General features: G+C 36.0%; 1 protein-coding gene across 8 annotated transcripts in view; it reads right to left on the bottom strand.

Annotated features, from left to right (window-relative positions):
• Nucleotides 1-23,010, bottom strand: part of DNAH6 (dynein axonemal heavy chain 6) — a 380,528-nt gene that overhangs the window by 267,509 nt on the left and 90,009 nt on the right. For all 8 annotated transcript variants that reach the window (XM_017947677.3, XM_017947678.3, XM_017947676.2 and 5 more), the window contains 3 exons: nt 21,271-21,387; nt 16,852-17,052; nt 2,153-2,273 (listed from right to left, as the gene is read on the bottom strand). In XM_017947677.3, the coding sequence (XP_017803166.2) occupies nt 2,153-2,273; nt 16,852-17,052; nt 21,271-21,387 (439 nt within the window). The remainder of the gene's footprint in view (nt 1-2,152; nt 2,274-16,851; nt 17,053-21,270; nt 21,388-23,010) is intronic.

The raw sequence follows: 23,010 nt of genomic DNA, 5'->3' as shown, positions 1-23,010 counted from the left end.
AGACGGGTTTTCACTATGTTAGCCAGGATGGTCTTGATACCCTGACCTCGTGATCCACTCACCTCGGCCTCCCAGAGTGCTGGGATTACAGGTGTGAGCCACCGCGGAGAGGCAGTACGTAAAACGGTTAAGCAGACAAGCTTTCAAGTCAGAGAAATTAGATCTGAACTGCTCACTAGCTGTTTAATCTTGAAGTTGCCTTATCTCTATTGATCTGTATTTTTTTTTTTTTAAATAAAATGGTAATACTAATGCTCTCCTCAGAATTGTGAGGATTGGATGAAATGTCTAAATATTACTTAGAACAGTAAGTGCTGTAAGTGCTCAGTTAAGTGTAGACATTATTAGTAAATGCTGACATTTATAGGAATTTGGTGGTGAAATGTGGCTGCTTGTCAGGAAGCCAGAACCCATCTGCTGGTCGTTCTCTGAGGTGGGACAGGGAGCAGCCTGGTTAAAAGTTCAGTTAGACATTTATTAAGGATCTACAATATGTGCTAAGCAATGTTGTAGTCGTTTGAGGATATAAAATAACAGGTAAGGGTGATATCCAAGGGCAAAGCCCATCTCTATAAGCCTCTGGCAAACAATTGGATTTAGTGGTTTAGGATGTAATGGGGGGTTCCAAACAGAGGAGGAGCACAGAGGTTAGGAGTCCAGGCCAAGGTACTCCAAAGTCGCAGCCATCAGAGTGTTGGGACTGGGAGACTTGGTTCCAGGATTGGGTTTCAAAGGCAGGACCAGCAAGACAAGGTAGGACTCGCTGAAGAGCAACCTGGGAGCCAGGGGACTGTACCCTGATGGGAACTTGCTGAGGGATCACAGTTATTCAATGTGAGGACTGTGGTAGCAGGAGGCTAGGAAGCCTTGGGCTCAGGATATGAGTAGAAGAGCTCAGGGATTAGAACTGGCTATTTTGATTAGGCCTCCTTCTTGTGCCAAAATTCCAGGCTCCATAGCCTGCTGCCACTGTGATGCCAGCACAGGAGGCATCATGTCCTCACATCCCTGTCAGTGTGCTTCTGTTCAGCACACACTAAGTCTCCGTGTGATCGTGTTGCCGAAGAACAGTGGAAGTAGGCTTGTCTAAATTTTGCTTTCTAAATTGGGGCCCCATGTTGGTCTAACAACTTAGTATCTTGAAAAAAAGGAGTCAGTTTCAGATTTTTAAAATTTAAGGGACATAACAATCAGATACAATGCCTGATCTTGGACTTGATTCCTGGCCAAATCAGCTGGAAGCTGCTTTACTTGGGGAATTTTGAATATGGAGTAAGTGAAGATATTAAGGGATTGCTATTTCGGTGGGGGGGAGGGGCGTGGGATGATACTATTTCCATTCCGTAGAAACATGTTTTAGAGATGCCTATTGAATTATTTAACTTAAGAATGCAGTGTCTAATTTACTTTAAAATGCTTCAGCATAATAAAGAATAAGGAATTGAAAGAAAAACATAAATACAAAAACAAAAAATTAGTGCTGGTTCATAGAGCAAAGTATCAAAGTAATTATATTTATATATAAGAAAATAAAGCTCATGAAACAAAAAATATGAAAGACATGCATGATGCTTTAAAATAGCAAACAAATATACTTATTTTTTATAATTTTCTGAGAACTTCCTTGCCTGAAATTGCACTTGGATATTATAGTTCATCTTCCTTTGTTAAAGACAGTATTAGTGAAATAAAATAGTTTTCCCCAGGTCTAATTTCATGACTAAGAGTTGTTGATTCACACCCACCAGATCTTAATGTAGTCCCAGAAGAAAAAAGAATAAGTTCCTGAGATAGAAAAACTTATGTAAACTTTATTTAATGGAATTGGTAGAGATATCCATTCCTTTCAACTCCTTCTCATATGCAGGTTATATATTCTTAGCACCGATACAACTTTAAACTAAAGGATCAGCAATTAGGAAGGAATTGCTTTCCATAATATCCTGAAATAAAACAGTAATACTGAATAAGGAGAAAGGAAAAAAGTAATTCTATAGAAAATAACCTAGAAATGAATTAACTCTTGCCTTTTGTCAGGCCAACTCTTTTGGGCTACCATTTGTGTCCCCAAACACCACCAAACAGAATCCTAAAAGACAACAAATCTCATATCCCTAAAAAAATAATTAGTAAGTACAAATGGACAAGTTACCAGGTTCCTGAAGTTTAAGAGCTTGTAAATCAAGACTTTCATTTTCCTTGAAGAATAGCTGGAACTTTTCAAAGGTAGCTGCATAAAGGCGGGCCGATTCAAATGCTGCCTGAATGGTTTCCTAAATGTTATAAATAAGCAGACAAATATGACCATATTTTTAAGCAGAATTTAATTCAATACAACTAAACAAAGAAACAAGCAAGCACACATACTCTATGCCCAATAGTATGTTTTGATTTGGGAAACATGAATGAAGGAAGATACATTCTTGATGTCAAGGAGTAACTCATGGATTCGAGAAGAAACTGTTATGAAATAAAAAAAAAAATTCATCTTTAAACCTGACTTTTGAAGAATTATTCCTGTGACTGAAAGGAAACACACTTATAATTTGTTTCTGCTTCATGGTGAGCTTATACATCGATAGTAAACATATGGCAAAGAGGCAATTCTTGTTTATTTTCCCAACTGCATATTTTATGTCAAAGCATTTTTGAACAAAGGCAAACCTGTTTAGCATGCCCAAAAAATTGCTTGCTTAATCTTACTATCAAATCCTTGGCATAAGTCAGTCTCTTATTCCAAAATGTCCTTCATACTTTGCCATAATAAAAACTTTTTCTTCACCTCTCTTAAACTCGGTTCTAACCCATATTTCCCCACTTGGTTTTTTAAACCAAGACAATGATTTCTAATCATTTCAGTCCCTTTAATAACTGTGTCAACATATATTATCATATGTTCAAAGTCTATGAAAGGCAGTTAGGATTCACCTGCTGTTGGTCTTGGTCCATGCCTACTTGGCTGTGCTCCACAACTTTTCCTTGTGTTTTCTACCAAGACTTGTAAAAGCCTGCAATTTGTCCCAGGAAAACTAGAGGTGATCAAAGGAATTGCACACATCCAACACACCAATGCTAGGGAAAGTGACTCAGTTATGCCTTGCGGTAGTAGAAAATTTAATTACAAAGAATAGCACATGCCCTATATGTCTACATTTAGTTATTTGTTCATTTATTTTGTTTTAACAGGCTTTTATGAATATTCCAGAATGTTTCTGTTCTTTTTTTATAATAAACATTGAAAAAGAACTTTATCAAACTATGTTTCCTTTGAACTGACTAAATAGTATCTCTGATATGTCATCATGCAGGTGCTAGAAACAATATAAGACTTATAAGTGGAAAACCCCACTAATGTTCAAAATATGCTTTCAAAACATTTTTATTTTGAAATAATGTATGATTCACAAGAGTGTTACTGGAATAACACAAGGAATTTCATGTTTCTGTCACCAAAATTCCCTAAATTTCAACAATTTATCATATTTACTTTATAAGTCTCTCTCTATATACCTATTATTATACTCTGAACCATTTGGGAGAAGGTTACAGACATGTGGCACATTTACCCCTAAATATTTCAGGGGTTACTTACTAAACACAAGGACATTTTATTACATAACCACAGTATAATGGTCCAAATCAGGAAATTAACTTGAATATTAATACTGTTACCTAATTACCAACCTCATACAAATTCTACCATTTGTTCCAGTACCAAATTTCATAGTAAAAGGAAAAAACATTTTTTGTTCTGGTCTACTTTCCTACCTAGGATCATGTATTGCATCTTTTCATATCTTTTTAGTTTTCTTTTTTCTTTCTTTCTTTTTTTTTTTTGAGACAGAGTCTCGCTCTGTCACCCAGGCTGGAATGCAGTGGTTCCATCTCGGCTCACTGCAACCTCCACCTCCCGAGTTCAAGCAATTCTCTGTCTCAGCCTCCTGAGTAGTGGGGATTACAGGCACCCACCACCACGCTATTTTTTTTTTTTTTTTGTATTTTTAGTAGAGACGGGGTTTCACAATCTTGGCTAGGCTGGTCTTGAACTCCTGACCTTGTGATCCGCCCACCTCAGCCTCTCAAAGTGCTGGAATTACAGGCATAAGCCACCGTGCCCGGCTGGTTTTCTTTAATCTGGGACAATATCTCAATCTTTCTTTGCCTCGCATGACCTTCACATTTTTTAAAGGTACCTCAGTTGTGTGTATATGTGCATGTGTGTGTTTTATGTTTACTCATTATTAGACTCACATTTAAATTTTTGGCAGTAACAACACATAACTGATGTATGTTCTTTGCAGCATCTCACAAGGCACTTGTTGATTTGTCTCATTACTGGTAATATTAACACATTGGCTAAAGAAGTGTTTGGCAGACTTATCACTGTAAACTATTTTTCCCTTTGAAAGCAATAAGTAGCTTATAGACAGAGAATTTGAGGTTATGTAAATACTCCATTTCTCATCATACGTTTGTGTACTCGTTTTAGTACACATCAGAGATTCTTGCTGATTGCTGATGGCTTCTGCAGTGAATTTTCTAATTGTGTTTTCTTTCTACATTTGTTTGCATTCAACCAAAGGAAAAACTTTCTCTTCTCACTCGTTCAATTAATTAGTTAGTTAATTCATTATTTCACAACATGGACTCATATAGTCTCATTTTATTCAAGGGATTTGGTGCTGATCAAATTGTCCCAGTGTGTCCAGAATTGGTTCCTTCTGGTGGGTTCCTGGTCTTGCTGACTTCAAGAATGAAGCCACAGCCTCTTGCAGTGAGTGTTACAGCTCTTAAAGATGGTGTTTCCGGAGTTGTTTGTTCCTCCCAGCGGGTTCGTGGTCTTGCTGACTTCTGGAGTGAAGCTGCAGACGTTTGCAGTGAGTGTTACAGCTCTTAAAGGTAGTGCAGACCCAAAGAGTGAGCAGCAGCAAGATTTATTGTGAAGAGGGAAAGAACAAAGCTTCCACAGTGTTGAAGAATACCAAAGCAGGTTGTGGCTGCTGGCTTGGGCAGCCAGCTTTTATTTCCTTATTTGGCCCTGCCCACATCCTGCTGATTGGTCCATCTTACAGAGTGCTGATTGGTCCATTTTACAGAGTGCTGATTGGTGCATTTACAATCCTTCAGCTAGACAAAGAGTGCTGATTGGTGCATTTTTACAGAGTGCTGATTGGTGCATTTACAATTCTTTAGCTAGACACAGAGCGCTGATTGGTGCATTTACAATCCTCTAGCTAGACAAAATTAAGTTCTCCAAGTCCCCACTCAACCCAGGAAGTCCAGCTGGCTTCACCTCTCACCAGGGAGACCCTTCGAGGTGGCTTTTTGTCTTTTCTACATGTCTCCATTGTTATTTGGGCATGTTCTTATTTTTTAGCTGAATAATATTCTCAAGGCTCATATTGTACTGTCCTGCCCCACCCCTTGAAGAAGAGAGTTCTGCAAAAAGAACAAAGAGAGTTCCTTTCAATTGGGAATGATATATAGAAACTAACATGTGGATACTAGATGTGCTCATTGGTATTGGGATGTCATTGCTTGTAGGCTATTTCAGCAGACAGGTCTAGGAAACACACATACACCCCACATACAATCACAAAACCCTACACATTTCTTTATCTTTCTAAAGATCAATTAAAATCCATGAGTTCACAACTCCATTCCAATGCAACAACATAGGGTTCATTCCAGCCTTCCCTCTTCCATATTTGTAACTCCCTGTCTGAGGATGAGTAACCTCATTTCATCATTCACAATACATTTATTTGTTTTGCTCAAGTCTAAATAAAATACACAGAAAGTGGTTTCAGCATTGCTAATACACTAACACCACTGCAAAAAACAAACCTACTAACCAGAGTTCAGTATTTACTGCAGTTATGGTGGTTTTTCATCCTCAGGGTACATGGCCAAAATACTGTGCTCAAAAGTTACTTAGTTTAGTTATTTTCCCCCATCCCTTTAGTGTGGTTATGTATTTCATTTGAAATATATGTGGGTTTATTTCTTTTTGTTTGTATTTTGTTTTAGAGTTTTGCTCTCCATTTTGTTGATTATTTTTAGAACTATATTAAAAGGTATACTCAGAAAATAGTCACTTCCCCATTTTTTTCACTTCTTACCCACCTTCCTCACTCTTCCTACACCATTCACATTACCTCCTCTAGGTAACTAATTTCCTTAGTTTCTGGTTTATCTCCCTTTTCTTCCTACTTCTGACATAAACAGTAGTATACTAGAGATATTCTTTTGTACTTTGCCTTTTCCATCTAACAATATGTCCTGGAAATCACTCTATATTAATTAATAACCAACTTCTTCATCCATTTATTCAGTCGCATAGTATTCCTTTGTGTGGATATACCATAGATTATTCAATAATTTTTCTACACATGGCTATTTTGGTAGTTTCCAATATTTTGCACTCATAAACAATGCTGCAATAAATAATCTAGTGCATATGTACTTATGTATTGTTGAAAACGTATGTTTTTAGGATACATTTTAAAGGTTGTATTGTTGGATCAAAAGGTAAATGCATGTATAGTTTTATTTTGCAAAATGTTCTTTTATTTTTTGCATTCCCACAAGCATAATGTGAGAGCGTTTATTTACCCATAGGGTAATCACCAGAAAGTGTTGGTATACTTTTTAATTTTGCTAATCTGATAGTTGAGAAATTATATCTCAGTTTTAATTCTCATTAATCTTATGAGTAGACTACCTTTTCATATGTTTAGATGCTATGTTTATGAACTTTTTATCATAAGTTTTGACCATTTTTCTTTTTTTAAAATTAAATTAAACAATTTAATTTTAAGTTCCAGGATACATGTGCAGGATAGGATATGCAGGTTTGTTACATAGGTAAATGTATGCCATGGTGGTTTGTTGCACCTATCAACCCATCACCTAGGTATTAAGCTCCACATGTATTTGCTATTTATCCTGTTGTTCTTCCTCTCCACACACCCTGATGGGTCCCAGTGTGTGTTATTCCCCTCCCTGTGTCCATGTGTTCTCATTGTTCAGCTTCCACTTATAAGTGAGAATACATGGTATTTTCTGTTTATGTGATAGTTTGTTGAGGATAATGACTTCCAGCTCCATCATATCACTGCACAGGACATGATCTCATTCTTTTTTATGGCTGCATAGTATTCCATGGTGTATATATACCACATTTTCTTTATCCAGTCTATCACTTATGGGCATTTGGATTAATTCCATGTCTTTGTGATTGTGAATAGTGCTGCAATGAATATGCATGTGCATATATCTTTATAACAGAATGAATATTCCTTTGGGTATATACCCAGGAATGAGATTTCTGGGTCAAATGGTATTTCTGGTTCTAGGTCTTTGAGGAATCACCACACTGTCTTCCATAAAGGTTGAACTAATTTCACCAACAGTGTAAAAAGCCTTCCTGTTCTCCACAGCCTCACCATTATCTGTTGTTTCTTGATGTTTTAATAATTGCCATTCTGAGTGGTGTGAGATGGTATCTCTTTGTGATTTTGATTTGCATTTCTCTAATGATCAGTGATGTTGAGCTTTTATATATATATATATATATGCCACATATTATATAATATATATATGCCACATAAATGTCTTCTTTTGAGAAATGTCTGTTCATGTCCTTTGCCCAGATTGCAGAAAGTTTTCCTATTCTGTAGGTTGTCTGTTCACTCTGATGATAGTTTCTTTTGTTGTGCAGAAGTTCTTTAGTTTAATTAAATCCCATTTGTCAATTTTTGCTTTTGTTGCAATTGCTTTTGATGTTTTGTCATGAGATCTTTGCCTATGCCTATGTCCTGAATGGTGTTGCCTAGATTTTCTTCTATGATTTTTATAGTTTTGGGTTTTACATTTAAATCTTTAATCCATCTGAAGTTAATTTTTGTATAAGGTGTAAGGAATGGGTCCAGTCTCAATTTTCTGCATATGGCTAGCCAGTTCTCCCAGCACCATTTATTAAATAGGGAATCTTTTCCCCGTTGATTGTTTTTGTTAGGTTTTTTGAAGATCAGATGGTTGTGCAGTTTTATTTCTGAGATCTCTATTTTATGCCATTGGTCTACACGTCTGTTTTGTATCAGTACCATGCTATTCTAGTTAAAGTAGCCTTGTAGCATAGTTTGAAGTTGAGTAGTGTGATGCTTCCAGCTTTGTTCCTTTTGCTTAGGATTGTCTTGGCTATATAGGCTCTTTTTTGGTTCCATATGCATTTTAAAGCAGTTTTTTTTCTATGTCTGTGAAGAATGTGTTTTGACCATTTTTCTACCTAGTTTTGGTTTCCCCTCTCTCTAGTATTAGAAATATTAGCCCTTAGCTGTAATATGTAATACAAATAGATTCTCCCTGTTTATAAGTGTATTTTTACTTTGTTTAAATTTTTCTTTGCAAAAGATTTATTTGTTGTGTAATCAAATTTATCAATTCATTCTATTCTTGCATCCAGATTTTTGAGTCATAGTTAGATAACCCTTTTTATGAACAAATCATAAAAGAATTTGTCCATCTTTACTTACAGTTTTATTTTATTTTCAGATCCCTAATCTATATATTGGTGTGTAGAATGTGAACCATAGATCTAATTTTATCTTTATCCAAATAGCCATTCAGTTGTACCAGCTACATTTATGAAAAATTCATATTTGTCTCAGTGATTTCAGATATTATATATTTTATACATTTCCATATGTACTTTGGTGTCTATTCTATTCTACTGGTCTGACAGCTATTCATGTGCCAGTACCAAGTTCTTTTAATTATAGAGTGTTTATATTAAATATTTGGGCAGTATAGTACTCCTCATAGCTTTTCTTTCTTCAACATTTTGGTAGTTATTCTTAGATGTCTATTTATGCATATAAGCTTTATTATGAACTTGTCAGTATTTTCATTGGCATGTGTTAAAATTATAAATTAACCTAGAGAGAATAAAACATCATTATCATGTTGAGGCATCCCATTTAAGAAATTTTTATTGGCATGTATTAAAATTATAAATTAACCTAGAGAGAAAAATCATCTTTATCATGTTGAGTCATCCCATTTAAGAAATTTTTTCCAAGCCTATTTTTGTGTCTTACAGAAGATTTTTTAAAAACATAAAAGTGTTCTTCATATGGGTTTTTAGCATTTCTTATTAAATTTATTCCTAACTATATTACTTTCTTGCTGCTATCATGAAAGAAGCATTTTCTATCAGCCATTTTCAATATTCTAGAATAATTGAGGTGGCACTGTGAATATCTAGTCTTTGGAGATTTGATAAATTTCCCCCATTTGGGCCTGGTGCTTTTTGTAGAGTATTTCTTTGGTAACTTTCTGTATATCTTCTGTGGATATTGGTAGGAGCTCTATTTCTAATGCGCACAATTCCAGTAAATATATTTCCCTAAAAAATTATCAATTTTAACTAAACCTGAATGTGGGGTTAGTTAAGTGGTCTAAATGCTCCATGTAAAAAACATAGAGAGGATAGCTGGATAAAAAGACAAGACACAACGATTTGCTGTCTTCAAGAGAACCGTCTCACATGTAACAACACCCATAGGCTGAAAGTAAAGAGATGAAAAAAGACCTACCATGAAAATGGAAAACTAAAAAGAGCAGGAGTCACTATTATAATATCAGATAAAATAGAGGATAAACCAACACCAATTAAGAAGGAAAAAGAAGGGCATTACGTAATGATAAAGGGTACAATTCAACAACAAGACTTGGCTGTTCTAAATACATACACAGCCAACATTGCAGCACCCAGATTTATTATAAAATTACTTCTAGACCTACAAAAAGACATAGACAGTCACACAACAATAGTGGGATCCTTGAACATGCCCACTAACAGTGACTGATCATTGAGGCAGAAAACTAATAAAGAAATTGAAGACTTAAACCTGACACTCCAACAATTGACTCTGGATTAACAAATAAAAAGGAAAAAGAATAAACACAACCAGAATTGACAAAGATGAAATTACAACAGATTCTAGAGAAATAAAAAAGATCCTCAGAGACTATTATGAATAATTCTATACACAAATTAGAAAATCTAGAGGAAATGGATAAATTCCTGGAAATATACAACCTGCCAAAACTGAACCAGAATGACAGTGAAACCCCGAACAAACCAGTAACAAGGTTAGAAATTGAATAAATAATTTAAAAAATTTACCAAAAAAATAAAAATAAAAAAGCCCTGGACCAGATGGATTCACAGTCAAATTCTACCAGATATACAAAGAACTGGTACCAGTTCTACTAAAACTATTCCAAAATATCGAAGAGGAAGGTTTCATTCCTAGCTCATTCTATTGAATACTAAGCTAGTATCACCCTGACACCAATATCTGGCAGAGACACAATGAAAAAAGGAAACTTCAGGCCAATATTCCTGACGAACATAGATGCAAAAAATCCTTAACAAAATACTAGTGAACAGAATCTAGAAGCACATCAAAAAGTTAATACACCACAAACAAGTAGACTTTATTCCTGGGATTCAAGGCTGTTTTAACATATGCAAATCAATAAATATGATTCACCAGATGGAGAGAATTTAAAGCAAAAATCATATGATCATCTCAATAGACACAGAAACAGCTTTTGATAAAATGCAACATCCCTTCATGATAAAATCCCTAAGCAGACTAGGGATCAAAGGAACAGACTTCAAAATAATAAGAGCCATTCATGACAAACACACAGCAACATCATACTGCACGGACAAAAGTTGAAACCATTCCCCTTGAGTCCTAGAACGAGACAAGGATGCTCACCCTTACTGCTGTTATTCAACATAGTACTGGAAGTTCTAGCCACAGCAATCACGCAAGAGAAAGAAATAAAAGACATACAAATAGGAAGGGAAGAAGTCAAATGATCTCTCTTTGCTGATGATATAATTCTATACCTAAAATCCTCTAAAGACTCTGCCAAAAGGCCCCTAGAACTGATAAATGACTTCAGTAAAGTTTTGGAATACAAAATAAATGTACAAAAATCAGTAGCATTTCTATACACCTTATATGGTCAAGTTAAGATTCAAATCAATAACTCAATCCCATTTATGATAACAACATATACACAAAATGAAATGCCTAGGAATACAGCCAAACCAAGGAGGTAAAATATTTCTACATGGAGAACTACAAAACACTGCTGAAATAAATTAGAGATGGAAAAAGATTCCATGCTCGTCGACTGGAAGAATCATTATTGTTAAAATGGCCATAATGCCCAAAGCAATTTACAGATTCAATGCGATTCCTATCAAACTACTTGCATCTTTTTTCACAGAATTAAAAAAAAACACTATTCTAAAATTCATATGGAACCAAAAAGGAGCCCACTAGCCAAAGCAATTCTAACCAAAAACAACAAAGCTAAAGGCAGCATATTACCTGGCTTCAAACTATGCTACAAGTCTACAGTAACCAAAACAGCAAGATATTGGTACAAAAACAGACACATAGACCAATAGAATAGAACAGAAAACCCAGAGATAAAGCTGCACACCCACAACCATCTAATCTTGGATGAAGTTGGCAAAAACAAGCAATGGGGAAAAGATTCCCTATTCAACAAATGGTGCTGGAATAACTCACTAGCCATATGCAGAAGAATGAAACTGCACCTCTACCTTTCACTATATACAAAAATTAACTCAAGATGGATTAAAGATTTAAATGTACAATCTCAAACTATAAAATTCCCACAAGAAAACCTAGAAAATACCCTTCTCGACACAGGCTTGGCAAAGAATTGTTGGTTGTTTGCAAAAACAATTGCAACAAAAACAAAAATTGACAAGTGACACCAAATTAAACTAAAGAGCACCTGCACAGCAAAAGAAATTTTCAATAAGCACACAACCTATACAATGGGAGAAAATATTCACAAACTACACATTTGACAAAGGTCTAATATCCATAATCTATTAAAAACCTAAATCAACAAGCAAAAAAACAAATGACCTCATCAAAAAATGGGCAAAATACATGAATAGACACTTCTCAAAAGAAGATATACAAGCAGCCAGCAAACATATGAAAAAATGCTAATTATCACTAATCATCAGAGAAATGCAAATCAAAACCATGATGAGATGCCATCTCACACAAGGCAGAATGGCTATTATAAAGCTAATAAATAGTAGTTATTTCTCCATACTTAGGGAGGCTATGGAGAAAAGGGAATACTTATACACAATTAGTGGGAATGTAAGTTAGTTCATCCACTATGGAAAGCAGTTTGGAGATTTCTCAAAGAACTTAAAACAGAGCTACCATTTGACCCAGCAATCCCATTGTTGGGTATGTACATGTATTAGTCTGTTCTCACACTGCTAATAAAGACATACCCAAGACTAAGTACTTTATAAACAAAAAGAGGTTTAATGGACTCACAGTTCCACATGGCTGGGGAGGCCTCACAATCATGGCAGAAGGCAGAGGAGGAGCAAAGGTGCATCTTAAGTGGTAGCAGGCAAGAGATCATGTGCAGGGGAACTGCCCTTTATGAAACCATCAGATCTCATGAGGCTTATTCACTATCATGAGAACAGCACGGGAAAACCCGCTCCCATGATTCAATTACCTCCTACTAGGTCCCTCACACTACACTTGTGGATTATGGGAGCTACAATTCAAGATAAGATTTGGGTGGAACACAGCGAAACCATATCAATACCCAAAGGAAAATATATCATTGTACCGCAAAGAAGCCAGTCCTCAAATAAAACCTTCATTATTGAGACTCTAATGAGCTTCCCTGCTAGGTGATATTTCATTTGTGTTGTCAAAATCCACTGCTGGAGGAATTAATGCCTCCTGTGTGACTCCACTGGAGAGGATTCTTGGAAGCTGTGCCTGGTTTCCTCTGAACTTTATCCCATGTGCCTTTTCCATTTGTTAATTTTGTTTTATATCCTTACACCATAATACATCATAGCCATGAGTAAAATTATACACTGAGTCCTGTGAGGTCTCTTAGCAAATCATAGCATCTGGCATTAAGGATCCCTGACTCATAGGATTACAAGCCCCATTTTCTTATTGTTTACATTTGCCCCTACAACATTGAGCATCTTTTCATTTTTAACCTTTCTGAATCATTTTGTTTTGGATTTCTCCCTTGTATCCAGAATATTGTTTTGTCTTGCCTTGGGAGCCAAATTGAAAATCTTTTTCTTTTAATAGATGAATTGAGCTCATTTATATTCATCACATTACTGATATATTTGGTCCCAACTTGGTCATATTATTTTCTATGTGTCTTATGGTTGTATGTGTGCTTCTTTCTTTCTTTCTCTGAGTGACAATATATTTTTTAAAAATACCATTAGTCACTTGTTTCCTTATTAACCTTTCATACTTTGATTTGTTGGTTTTTACTGATATTCTTTAATTCCAGCCTATTAACTGTACATTAATCAATAACCTTATTCTACTTTTCTCTTATTCTCTTCCTTCTCTATTTTTAAAGTTGCACTATTTCAACTTCATTAGAACGTACATTTATATACTAGTTTCCTATTCTTGTCTCTATCTTTTTTTAAAGGCTCATATAGATCTACAATTAAATATGTTAAATGTTCCCTATCAGCATCAGCTTTTTTCCCCCAAGGTTATTTCTTAGCTGGATGAAACTCATCGTGTAGTAGATTCCTAATGAGTACCAAATTCCCTGGGTTCTTGCATGTTGAAAACTATTTTTGTATGGCCTTGATACTTAAAAGACTAGCTTGGCTAGATAAAATTCTTGATGCACATTTTCTTTCCATGGGTTTTTTTTTTTTTTAAATTGCTCCTCCATTATTGCCTTACTTCTTATGTTGTTTTTGAGAAGTCTGATGGTAGTCTAATTCTCTTGTCTCTGTAACACCTGCAGAAAAATTCTTTAGCCTTAAAATCTAATAATTTTAAAAGGCTATATCTCAGGGTTGATTGTTGTGGGTAATTTTCCAAGGAACTCTGTAGGCCCTTTCAATATATACATTCAAATTTTCTTTTCCTGAACTATAGTTAAAAATAAATGTTTGCTGTATCCTCTTCTTTTGTTTTCCTCTTACAGACACACCAATTATATGTATGTTATTTCTTCTTTGCCTGTCTTCCATTATAATTATTTTCTCTCTGAACCACTTTACTGATTTCTCGATCTTATTTTCATTCATTCTCTTGGTTGTTTTCTTATCTTTCTTCTATACTCATTACTTTGGTTTCCCATCATTCTTCTAGTCATGTTAAACTCTTGACCTTATTCTCCTTTGAGCACTGTGTAATTTAGTCTTCATTTCTGAGATGATTTCATCTTTTTTCCCTTCCATTTATATTTTTAAATTTTAATTTTTAATTCATTGTGGCTTTTTGTATATTTGAATGCTTCTTTGAGAATATTTACTTCAGTGTGTAGTGTTGTTTTTGCTTCATGGTTGTTAGTAGACTTGCATGTAGTTAACCTATTTTAATTTCTTTAGCTCAGGGATTGGGTGATTTATAAGATTTTTAGTTCAAGAGCATTCTGTTCTGTCAGTGGAGCAAAATGAAATATGTTTTATTTTATTTTATGGTGACAGGAAAAAAGTTGGATATACTCTCATTTATTTGATTTTTTCTTGAGACAGAGTCTTGCTCTGCTGCCCAGGCCGGAGTGCAGTGGCATGATCCTGGCTCACTACAGCCTTTGCCTCTGGAGCTCAAGTAATCTTCCCACCTCAGCCTCCCAAGTAGGTTCTTTTTTGTTTTACAGAACTTACATTTTCAGTAGTTGCTTCATTTTCTCTGCACCATCCAATGTTCATATAATGCCTCATCTTCTTTAGAAATTTTTAAAACTTTTTAATTTTTATTTTTAACCTTATTTCCTCCCCCAGAACTAATGGCATCTTGAGTAGCCTTCACTTTTAAGTCTCCTTCCTGTAGTCAGTCCTCTGATACACCAGGACTTTTAAAAATCATTTTTGCATGTAGGATAGGCTTCTTTCTGGCTGTGACTTTAGATTAACCTCAGCTTCTTAGATTAACTGCTAGCTCCTTGGTTCTCTCTTTTGTAGATTTCCCAAGGACTGGCCTCACTGTCTGCAAAGGCTGTGGCAGGAGCATGAGGAAGAAAGCTCATTGGTGTATGTGTTTATTTTTCTTCTCAGAGGTAATTTGACACTTGGGTATTCTCTTCCTTTCAGCTACTTCCTAAGGGTATAAATTTTGTTTAGTTTTATTTCTTTTTCTTGTAGGTTCTTACTAATTTTGGAAGATATGTGGGTGATTCATATTTAGACAGTTGCAATTATCCTTGGCTCTCTGAATTGAAAATATAACTTTTAATTACAAATGTTATAGTCATAATTTAAAAAAATAATTGTCTAAGGGAGAGAAAGTTGATGAATCAGAAAACTATTTTGGTACCAGAAAATCTGGTAGTTAGTAAATGAAATAAGGTTGTGGAATATCCTCCTTAGTATAAGTATTAATGCAAAAAACACAAAAATCTAGGATGAAATTTTAGAATTAGAACATACATGGAGTCAATTTGCAAAGTTAAAATTATGAAAGAGGCCAAACCAACATGGCAGGAGCTTACAACTTTTGAATTGATGATTTAAAATAATGTAGCTGAGAATAAGAATTCCACCATAAGCAGAGACAGTAGTAGATGGAAAATGTTGTTTGCTTTTAAAATCATACCATGACAGTTACAACCATATTTTGATGAATAAAGAGATTGAAACACTATGCTAATTTTAAGTTACATAGGAATGTATATATAACGGATATTTATGACTGACAAATGGGTAAATTTTAAGTTTGAAAATTACAGTATCATTTTGGTGTCAAGAAGAAAAGGTATTTGCAGTATTTTGAGGGCCGCATTCCTATTTTTCCACACAGGAGATTAGGTTACTCAGAAATGTAGGAGAGAAGCAAGTCAAGGAATAATGCTTGTTTCTTTACCTTCTCACGTCAATCACCTTGGTAAGTGTGCTTTTGAGTTTAAAAATTGGGACAACTAAGATAAAACTTTTATGTGTAGAATACTATTTTCAAAGTCTTCAAGCATGCTTTAGTTAGTGCTTGCATTTGAGTGGCTATGGATAGATGCCATTATATTTATTTTCTAAAGGGCCCCAAATAGTGAAACACCATGTTTTTGTTTTAATAAAACATTAAACATGTAATGAAAAATGACTTTAGTAAAAGACATTGTGTTGGCTGGTGAGTCACCCTGGCTCTGACTGTGTTTCAGCATCCTCAACAGCCAGGATTACTTTCCCAAAAACACGTGCACATGGATCGCTAATGATAAGTAACTGTTTCTCCAGATATTTTAACGCCGCTTTTTTTTTTAGGAGTCTCACTCTGTCACGCAGGCTGGAGTGCAGTGGCGTGATCTCGGCTCACTGCAAGTTTGCCTCCCAGGTTCACGCCATTCTCCTACCTCAGCTTCCCAAGTAGCTGGGACTACAGGCACCTGCTACCACGCCTGGCTAATTTTTTTGTATTTCTTAGTAAAGATGGGGTTTCACCGTGTTAGCCAGGATGGTCTCTATCTCCTGACCTCATGATCTGCCTGCCTCAGCCTCCCAAAGTGCTGGGATTACAGGTGTAAACCACTATGCCGGGCCCTATTTTAATGCTTTTAAAAAATTATTTCATGCTCAACAGGACAATTTCTAGAGAACAAATATTATTTTCAAATTTTACCATTTAGAGATTAGGCACATGCCAATTTTCACATACAGAACATTTAGAGATAAGAAAGAAAAAATATATATTACTTAATTTCACAAAAATTGAGAATATTATAAAATAGTTTTAGACAGAGTAAATATACCTTTATTTGAGAAATAATTGTGTGAAAATTCTTATCATCCTCGAATACTGCTGCTAAACTTGGCCCAGTTCCACAGGTTTTTTCTTCAAGTTTGTTGTTAACATAAGGGCTGGTGAAAGCATCAAAATACGAATCAGGCACGAGATTAGGAACCGATAACACAGTGTTTTGACAATGATTAACTGCGCCCAAAATACCATCCTGTCAACGAGAAAGGCATAAACATAAATGTAAATGCGCATGTTTATAAATTCTTTTGAATTTTATGAAATGCTAAAATAAATAAGAATAACTTATTCAACCAGGCTGTGTATTGTGCTGATTCTGAGTGTACGACAAATCAAAAGACATGGCCCTACCTTCAGAACACATGTTTTCTAATTGAGAGAGACAAAAAAATTGCAACACATGGTGATGAGTTCTACATTTGAAGTGTGAACAAAACACTAGCAGGTCACAATGGAAGGAAAGCCAAGGAAGTCTATGGGAAAATTTAAAGGGAGGGTTAAAAGTTTATATTCTTTGAGTAGTAATTTATATTCCAGAAAGCTAATCTATGGAAAAAATAGAAATGTAAACAAAGATTTATGTGCAAGGATAATCACTGCAGTATTTCTTGTATTAATAACTAATCAGAGAAACACTTAAGTGTTCAAAAGTAGAAGTATAGTTATATAAGTTCTGGTGCCTTTATACAATGGAAAATTACATATCCTTACAAAATGGCATCTCCCAAAAATAATTAATGACATGAGAAAAAGCTTATGATATAATGTTAAGTTTGAATAAAAGAGAGTGAGCAGGATATAAAACTGGTATATCATATTATCTCAATGTAAATATGTATCTATATCTATCTCTGTAGATAACCTCATGGTAATTATGTATGTCAGCATATCAGTATGCACTAAGACAAGACTGGACAGAAGCATATAAAAATGTTAATGGGTTTTTATTTTTGGTACATAATATTATGGATTATTTTCATAATCTTTTCCTGTGTTTTTCAAAGTCTCTTCAATGAGCATGTTTAGTTTGTAATTTATAATAAATATAAAGTCTAATTAGAGAAAATGAGATAAAGAAAATGTAAGTCTTTAAATGAGTCTCAAAAGATGAAGAGGAGCTTGTCAAGTATATCAGACAACAGTATAATCCTTGCTAAGTCATTGTGTGTGGGACCCAAGGGGCAGGCAGGTGAGTCATTTAGGTACTGGAGCATCAGCACTGCAGTGCAGAAAGAGGATACTCTGCAGACGCAGTCAGCCCCTTCATGAAAGGCCTTGTGCATGATGCCAGTGTTAGCCCATTGGTCAGCAATCCCCAAACTGTGACTGGGGACTACCCAGAGGATAAAGGGTCCCAACTTCCAAGGTAAATTTGAGAAGAAATCTTGAGTTACACGAAGTTAAACAGGAATTTTCTCAGGACCTGCTAAACAGGATTTTTTATATCTGTTAATATACAAATGTATATCACAACCCCCTTTGTCTTGGAATACTTATCAACAACTCACAGAACATCTTGTGAGAGATGCTACTACAGGCAATGGAGAAATTTTAAGCAGGAAAGGGACATGATTAGATTTGCTTATGAGAATAATCTTGCTGTCAGCAATGTGGAAAATGGATTAGAAGGGAAAGAGGCAGGCAGATGAGAGCAGACTATTTCAGCGGGCCAGAAGAGAGATGATGAGGTCCCAATGGAGAAGAGTGGCAGAGTGGGTGCAACCATGGTTCAGCACACAAGAACTGATGACCTGATCTCAAGGAGGTAAGGGAGACTCTAGGGGAACTCCCAGATTGCTGGCTTGGGAATCTGGGCATCTAGGAGAACTCCCAGATTGCTGGCTTGGGCACCTTTCATTGAGATGGAGACAGGGAGGGAGGAGCAAGTTTTCAAAGAAATTGATAAGTTCCATTCATATTGGTGAATTGAAGTTAACTGTGGGACATTCAGGTGAAGATTTCCAGATGACCAGGAATGAGACTTAAAAGAAAAGTATTGGATCTATAGATATAAAAGAGGCTCTTGGAAAGATGACTGAGAAGGAAAAAACGTTGCTACAGAAATAGAAACCAAAGGAGGAGTCCATTTCAATTAAACCAAAGGAGAAGTCTATTTCAATTAAACCAAAGGAGGAGTCTATTTCAATTAGCAGAAGCAGTAAACAGAATCAAATGCAATGGGAGGTTTGTCTCACACAGCAAGAAATATTAGAATTCAAAAGTATATATTGAATCAATTGTTAGGAAACCATAGGTAACCTAAGCAAGAGCGAAGTAAGAGATCATGACTTAGGTATATAATTTTCCTTTAGCTTAATCTCTGTATGTATGTGTGTTTGGAATCATTGGGAATGATTAAGGCTAATGACTAAAATTGTAGTGAAAAAATAGAAAATTTATGAATAATAGTCCTATTTATACTTCTATTGTCTGATTTTTGGGTTATATGAAATAAAATCTTATTTTGGTATGGATGGACAAGCATGTTAATTATTCCCAAAGCTTGGCCATGTATGTTTCATATGTAGAAGTTAAAAATACCCATGTGGGAAACAGGGTCCTGTAATAGGAAATGGGAAGCATATTCAGTTTTTTGAGGCCCTCCCCTTGGGGGTAAAAGACAGCCAGCTGCTTGTGAGAGAGCCTCCTTTTGTCATCTGCAGTCCAGGACACCTGCATCCCATGTGAAGGACATGAGTCTTGTGGCCAGGAGGGGACATGAGAGTCCAGTGCCTCTTGGCATGGGAGCTCCTGAGCGAGCTTCCAATCACAGGAACCTCAGTAGTCTGTTTGTCATTGTAAATGCCTTCAAACTGCCTATCCCATAAATTACAGAATCATAGACTGCTGGAAGAGGAAGCAACGCTAGAACTCATATGCCTTCTCATCATATAAATGCAGAAACTGAACCACAGAAGTGGTTTTCCCAAAGTCAAATAGCTTATTAATTGTAAAGCCAAGACTAAAATCTAGAGATCTTGATTACTAGTGCTTTTGAATCAGAGTACAGCAGCTAACAACAGAAGGTACAGACTTTGACTGGTTTACTAACCTATGCACCTATGCAAATATAGGAGGCAGAATTCTAAGATGACCCCCAAAATTCCTGCCCCTGTATACACATGCTGTTCAATCCCCTCGTTTTGAGTGTGGGTGAGAGTTGTGAATATAATGCGATGCCAGTCCCATGATTAGGTTATGTGATGCGGCAAAGGTGGGGGGGATATTGCAGGGGCCCAACTCAGTTGTTTTCAAGTTAGTCAAAAGTGATTACCCTTGATAGATGTGACTGAATCAAGTGAAAGCCCTTAAAAGAGGGATTGAGGCCTTCCTAAGAGAATGGTCCATTTGGCCTTGAAGAAGTGAACAGCCATATTGTAAGCTGCTGAAAGAGTGGGCCACATAGCAAGGAACTACAGATGGATTCTAGGACCTAAGTAGGGTGGTCCTTGGCTGACACCCCTTAAGGAAATGGGGATCTCAGTCTTTACAGTTGCTTAGAGCTGAATTCTTCCAGCAGTCTGAGGGAGACCAAGACCTTGAAATAGAGGATAATCTGAGTAGCCAGTGAAGCTCCTGACTTACAGAAACTGAGATGATTCATGGAGGATGTTTCCAACTGCTAACTTTGTGGTAACTTGTTACACTGCTATAGATAACTAAGACAACAAAATTCTCTAGGATCCAGCATACCTTTAAAAAGATTTCAAAAATGGTATTTACAGGCTGGGCATGGTGGTTCACACCTGCAATGCCAGCACTTTGGCAGGCAGAAGCAAGCGGATCACTTGAGCCCAGGAGTTCAAGACCTGCCTGGCCATCATGGCAAAGACCCATCTCTAAAAAAAAATAGCCAGGCCTGGTGGCATACACCTGTAGTCCCAGCTACTCAGGAGGCTGAGGTGGGAGGATTGCTTGGGCCTGGGAGGTTGAGGCTGCAGTGAGCTAAGATCACATCACTGCATTCCAGCCTGGGTGACAGAGTGAGTCCCTGTTTCAAAAAAGAGAGAGAGAGAGAGAGAGAAAGGAAGGAAGGAAGGAAGGAAGGAAGGAAGGAAGGAAGGAAGGAAGGAAGGAAGGGAGGGAGGGAAAGAAAGGAAAAGGTATTCACAACAGAGTGATCTCTTGAGTTGTTCTTAAAGGGATCCCTATAGTCGCTTTTAAATTTTGTATAGAATGTTTTCCTGTACCTTACAAAGCCTCTAATCTGACTCAAGTTAAAGATAATGTGCTAAACTTTTAGATAGTTTATATATAGCTATAATGCTGTGACAAAACAATGCTTTCTCTCTTTCTCATGACCATCTTGGAGTAGTGACAACTGCAATTCTGACAACCAATTGACAGCAAAATAGCTGCTTCATTTTCCAAAAAGGTGCTTGCATGTGAGTAATACATGAAAAACACACACCAGAAAGTCTTCCAGAGAAGGCTCAAAGAGAAGTGACTGGACCGTCAACATTAGTTCTGTGAGAAACATGGGGATGAGAGATTCATCTTCTTCTTGCTTTTCCACCACAAGGGTCCCCTGAAATGAGTATATTTACAGTGTTATAAAGACACAAGTATCAAGGTCTAAAACAAAATTAAAAAACAAGGGACATGTAAACTGAAGTTTATACAATTAGCTGAATTCATAATCTTGGCATGCGGAAAGTGTTTCAGAGAATAATAAAGAACAGAAAGAAAAAAGGCAAATATTGAAAGGCTACATAACAATTTAAACCTTTTCTCCTTGTAAAAATACTACCAACAAAATGGAAAGGTAAACAATAAACTAGGAAGACATATCAATAATGTATATAGCAGATAAAAAGTTGATAATATTTTAATAAAACTATAGTTGATATACTTAATAGGACTATATGCCAATAATATATTAATGAATCTTTACATAGAAATATATTCAAATACATATATACTTAAGTAGAAAAATGGGCAAAGGACATAATCTGAGAATTCTTGAAAGCAAAATAGAAATGATGAATTCACCTCCTTATTCTTCTCTTCCTTAAAATAGTTTATTCAGTAACAACATTTGCAGAGAGTTTATGTGCACCAGGCACAATGCTGGGTATTTGTGTAATTCCCACACCAATCTTCTTAAACAGGTTCCCTTTTTGTTCCCATAGGATGAAAATGGGATTCGGAGAAGGTAGAATGCTTCATCCAGATCATACTAGCTAGTAGGCGGCAGACCAGAATTCAAACCCTGATATTTCTGATTCCTAGACCCATGCCCTTATTCCTGCCCTGGGGTCATAATTACAAGAATACAACATTTGAAGGCAGTGATATCCCACTTTGTATATTACTGATGCAGATTAAAATGAACGGTAATATTATTTAGTACGCATATGGGTAAATGCTTATTCTTTTTTTTTTGAGACGGAGTTTCACTCTTGTTGCAACAAGAGTGAGCAATTCATTGAGAGCAATGAAGCGATCTCAGCTCACTGCAACCTCCGTCTCCTGGGTTCAAGTGATTCCCCTGCCTCAGCTTCCTGAGTAGCTGGGATTATAGGCACCCACCACCACGCCCGGCTAATTTTTGTATTTTTAGTAGAGATGGTGTTTTAGTATGCTGGCCAGGCTGGTCTCGAACTTCTGACCTCAGGTGATCCACCCACCTGGGCCTCCCAAAGTGCTGGGATTACAAACGTAAGCCACCATGCCTAGCCTAAATGCTCATTCTTAAACATTGCTGTAAATTGACAAAGCTTTCTGGAGAGTATATGTCAGTGTGTATGTATCAAAAGCCTTAAAAATGTGCATATTTCTGACTCAATTTCACATCTAGGAATTTTTTTCTAAGGGGAAAAATCTGAAATGTGTGAAAAATGTGTAGACAAGGATACCCTTTAACAGCATTATTTGAAATAGTGGAAATGTGATAATTGAAAATTATTTACAAGAGTATATTTCTCTGTGAGAATATCACGTGGAAAAATAAATGTTGACAGGAAATATTTCATAATACTGTATTGCTAAGAGGAAGAAGCAAGGGATAAAGCAGTAAGGAAAGTATATCTTTTTTTCCCTTTGAAGTAATTATCTTTGGGTAGTAAAGGTGCTTTTCTTTGTATATTTCTGTGTTTTCCTAATTTTGTCACTTAGCATAAATTACTTTTAGAATAGAAAAATAAATGTG

Source organism: Papio anubis, chromosome 14 (assembly GCF_008728515.1).
Source record: "Papio anubis isolate 15944 chromosome 14, Panubis1.0, whole genome shotgun sequence".
Taxonomy (NCBI): domain Eukaryota; kingdom Metazoa; phylum Chordata; class Mammalia; order Primates; family Cercopithecidae; genus Papio; species Papio anubis.
The sequence above is the reverse complement of the archived record's forward strand: the minus strand, read 5'-3'. Positions and strand labels throughout refer to the sequence as shown.